Below are 3,915 nucleotides of genomic sequence, written 5' to 3'. Positions count from 1 at the left end.
GTGCTGTGATTTGTTTCCATCGTGCGCTCCAAGACATTTTCTCCATTTAATTGCATTGAAAGAGGAAAATAACAACGAGTTCAGAGCCCCAGTGGTCTCAGAAGTGGACCACAAATTACAGCCCTGATCTCCTTTTAAGATGTGCGTACATTTGAGGGTGTTTTTCATCACGAAGCCTGAAGCATGAGACCAACTGACTCATTTCACAACACCATCTGTCTTCTGGGAGGAGAATGGATTTCTTGTGTTGGCATTTGGATCTTTATCAATGAGCTCAGACTGATTCACACGATTCCATTTAGTCGGCCTTTAGTCCTTTTCCTTCACATCAGCTTTAAAGATGAAAGCAAAGTCCAGCTGGACCAACAGGCCGAAACAAGGCCTGTCCAATCCATCACCACCGAAGAAAGGACACGCACGCACACACACACACACACACACACACACACACACACACCATCCAGTGGATCCAGTTGTCGTCTTTGCTCCTCACACATGGTCTTTGTTGGGATCAGAGAAGCTTTAACATGATTTTAACGCTGTTGTGAAGAACTTCAAACCAGAACCCCAAAAAACCACCAAACAGCTCTTCATTGTGTGTGAACTCACATTTGAGCGTTTACCATCAAAGGATCCACATGAAGTTGTAATAATTAAACAAAAAGGCCGTGACCGCCATCTAGTGGAGGAGAGGGAGAGAGAGAGAGGTGACTCCTGACAGGTTTAGAGACTAAAACATTATGTTATTCTCTTTTCTAGACATTTTCATTTTCACATGAATTATTAAGCTCGTTTGTCTGGAAAGTAGACGAGAGCAGCAGCAGCTGTTGAATAAACAGGAAGTCAAAGAAACAGCTACTTCCTGTTAGATCCGATCTGTAGGCTACTTGTAGTTTTCAGACCTCGTTCAGATTTATTCACGCGTTTGTAAATATATATATTCATGTGGAAATGTGTGTGCATCTGCATTGTGTGCTACCTTTTGTTAATATTATTGTTATTATCAATCACACAAGTTATGTCTTTAGATTAAACACATTTTTCCATGACGGTTTTCAGGATTGCGTATGAATATCTCAATAATGTTTAAGTATAAAAAGTGTTTTTATTCAAGAGAATGTGGATCCAACGAATAATCGACAAAGTCAACCTTTAGAAAAGTTCTAGAGAAAATACCTCTGATGTGTTCTAGAAGTTTGAACAGTTCACCATCACAAACCAAGACGACAACAAAACCTTTTTATCAACAAAAAGCATTATTTATTATTCAACAATACGAGGTCGACCCTTTAGTCACACTATACAATACTTTATTCTAGAATCACTCTTATAAAAGGTGAAGTGCCTCCATCTATGCAGTACATTTTGGCAATAAATGTGTCGCAACTGTGGTTCTAAAACAGTCACATGGCAACTTATATGAACCCACCACCAGAGGGCGCCACTGACCCACACCGTGTTGTTGAGTGCGTCCATATACCAGACGGTGTTTCTCCTGTTCTCGCCTCACCGCTCACCTTCAGCGTCCGTATCATTTCAGTCCGTTTCGGCATCGAACCCGCGGCTCAGGGGTCTCAGTCTACCGTGACGCCGTCGGGCAGCTCCACCACCACCGGCTCACACTCGTCCAGGTCGGCCTCAAAGTCCCAGCGGAACTTCTTGGTGAGGTGAGCTTTGAACTTCTCCGCTCGCTTACGCAGAGTGACGTCCACACCGGAGCCACTGGCGAACTGGAAGAAGTCCTGAGAGAGAAAGAAAAGAGTCAAAACCATGTGATGGTGTTAATGTGAACATCCTGAAGAAGAAGAAGAAGAAGAAGAAGAAGACGACGAAGATGAAGAAGAAGAAGAAGAAGAATTTAGGCAATGCTTTGACATTCTACATTAATTTTTCCCAAAACCAACTGCAATGTGGTGCAATATTTTCCAGCTCTCTAAATCCTCTGGAAAACTCTGTTTCTCTCCATCTCCCTCCCCCTTTTGTCTCTCTTCTTCTCTCACCCTCTGTGTCTCTCTCTCTCCACCTCCCTCTCTCCCTTTTGTCTCTCTTCTTCTCCCTCCATCTATCCCTTTTCTCTCTCTCCTTCTGCCTCCATCTCCATCCATCTCCCTCTCCTCCCTGTCTCCATCTCCATCTTCCCCGTCGCTCCCTTTTGTCTCTCTCTCTCTCCCCCTTTTGTCTCTCTCCTCCCTCCATCTCCCTCGTGTCTCTCTCTCTCTCTCTCTAAGCCTCCTGATGAAGCTTCTCCTGACACACGGTTTGTTTCCTTCACTTGTACTCAGAGAGCCAGTGAAGTGAAGACCTTCTTCTTCTTCTTCTCTCTACCTGCAGCGTGGAGGTGAGGAAGTTGCTCTGAGACACGATGTCCACGAAGAAGTCAGGCGGTATCTCTCCGAGCTGGTGGTAGAGCACGGCGATGAGCCCGAGGTAGAGATCCTTACGCTTCCTCATCGCCTCCTCCGACCGGCAGAGCAGAGCCAGGAGGCTCTTCCAGTGCTCGAAGGCCTCGTAGACGTTTCCTATCAGGAAGCACACGAAGGAGAACTGCAGCTCACCTGAGCGGAGGGGAGACATAACGTAGTTTATTTAATGTATAAAATGTAACCAATGTTCTAATATTAAGAGCGTCTGATTCTAACTCATACCGAGCAGGTTGAGAGGCTGCAGCTCGTGGTGCTTCTGCAGCACCGTCTCCAGGGCGTAGCTCTGGTCCAGGCTGCACTGGGTGATCTCGGCCGGCGTGGCCCCCGGAGGGTACATCTTCTCTGGGATGACGGAGAAGCGCATCTCCGTGCCCTCCCTGGGCTTCATCCGGGGGAGTCTGTCCAGCCCCTCCTTCATGCTCTGACACGCCGCGTCGTTCCTCGGCTGCTCCGCCCGGTCTTTGGTGTGTCGGAGCTGCACCTCGGGGATGACGTCGCTGAAGGCACAGATCCGACCCGAGAGGGGCTGCAGGCCGGTCGCCACCTCCTCGCTCAGCCGGTCGGTGAGCGACACCCACTTCCTCATCACCTCGTACGGATACGGCCCCAGGAAGGGATCCAGGTCTCGCAGGGTTGCCCTGATCCGGCTCACCTCCTCCTCGCTCTGGGAGGCGGAGAAGTCCAGGTCTTCCTCTTTGGGGTCCCAGGTGGCCAGCAGGATGTCTCTGGGTTTCAGGGTGAGGAAGAGGCCCATCTTTGGGCCCACTTCTCCTCCACAGTTGGGGGAGTTGACGGAGCAGTGGTGGAGGAAGTGCAGGCCCGGGGGGATCATCTTCACCCCCTTGAAGCGGGGACCCACCTGCCAGCTCTTGCAGTCGATGCCCACCTCGGTGCCCTGAGGAACTCCCAGCAGCACCAGCGTGGCTCCCTCCTCAAACAGCCTCAGAGCCACATCCGGGTCCATGTCCACACTGTTGGCCATGTCTGCTGCTCGACTTATACCAAATTATTTAAAACAAACACGAGCTCAACGTCGCTTTCAAGAGTTTATAGTTCCCAGAACATTCAGGAGGATTTCCTCGACGGGTGTCACTAAAACTACGTCCGACCGTTACCGCGGAGTGATACTGCTTTTTAAAAATGTTTTGAACGGAAGCAGTTTATCCGGAAATAAAACATTTAAACAAAGTTTTAAACGTACATTTGATTTAAACGTGTTTCGTTTTACCGCAACGATACCTCGCGTGGCTGGTTGTTGACGTTTCGTGTCGTTAGGAAGTCGTTTGGTCCGCGCTGTGCAGCGTGTCTGCTGCTCCGGGCGGAAACAGTTCCCCATTAGAAGTGTTCCGTTTCCGTAGTGATAAGATAATATATACTAATAATTTAATATTAAACTAATATATAATATTAAAGACGAGGTCGTCTGTTTACTCGTCTCACTCCAAAATATTTGATTCCCCTGATTAGAATATTAAATAAATATAACTCGTTT

At 47.9% G+C, this 3,915-nt stretch overlaps 1 protein-coding gene across 1 annotated transcript; it reads right to left on the bottom strand.

The window, feature by feature from the left end:
• Positions 1 to 1,237: 1,237 nt before the first annotated feature.
• aar2 (AAR2 splicing factor) lies at positions 1,238 to 3,538 on the bottom strand. Its single transcript, XM_076101105.1, has 3 exons — positions 2,646 to 3,538; positions 2,326 to 2,555; positions 1,238 to 1,742 (listed from the first exon to the last, which is right to left on the bottom strand). Exons 1-3 carry the CDS (start codon positions 3,403 to 3,405, stop codon positions 1,575 to 1,577), a joined length of 1,158 nt encoding a protein of 385 aa, XP_075957220.1. The 5' UTR covers positions 3,406 to 3,538; the 3' UTR covers positions 1,238 to 1,574.
• Positions 3,539 to 3,915: the final 377 nt, after the last annotated feature.

This window comes from Anarhichas minor, unplaced genomic scaffold (assembly GCF_050575085.1).
Source record: "Anarhichas minor isolate MPS153535 unplaced genomic scaffold, ASM5057508v1 ptg000003l, whole genome shotgun sequence".
Taxonomy (NCBI): domain Eukaryota; kingdom Metazoa; phylum Chordata; class Actinopteri; order Perciformes; family Anarhichadidae; genus Anarhichas; species Anarhichas minor.
This window is presented reverse-complemented; position numbering and strand designations above follow the sequence as displayed.

What these genes read in the sequence shown, in the direction of transcription:
- aar2 (XM_076101105.1), bottom strand. Translation starts at nt 3,405, where the DNA reads ATGGCCAACAGTGTGGACATGGACCCGGATGTGGCTCTGAGGCTGTTT. An exon ending in GCAGCCTCTCAACCTGCTCG is followed by an intron (nt 2,556 to 2,645) that starts GTATGAGTTAGA and finishes CCCTCCGCTCAG; the next exon opens with GTGAGCTGCAGTTCTCCTTC. An exon ending in TCCTCACCTCCACGCTGCAG is followed by an intron (nt 1,743 to 2,325) that starts GTAGAGAGAAGA and finishes TTTCTCTCTCAG; the next exon opens with GACTTCTTCCAGTTCGCCAG.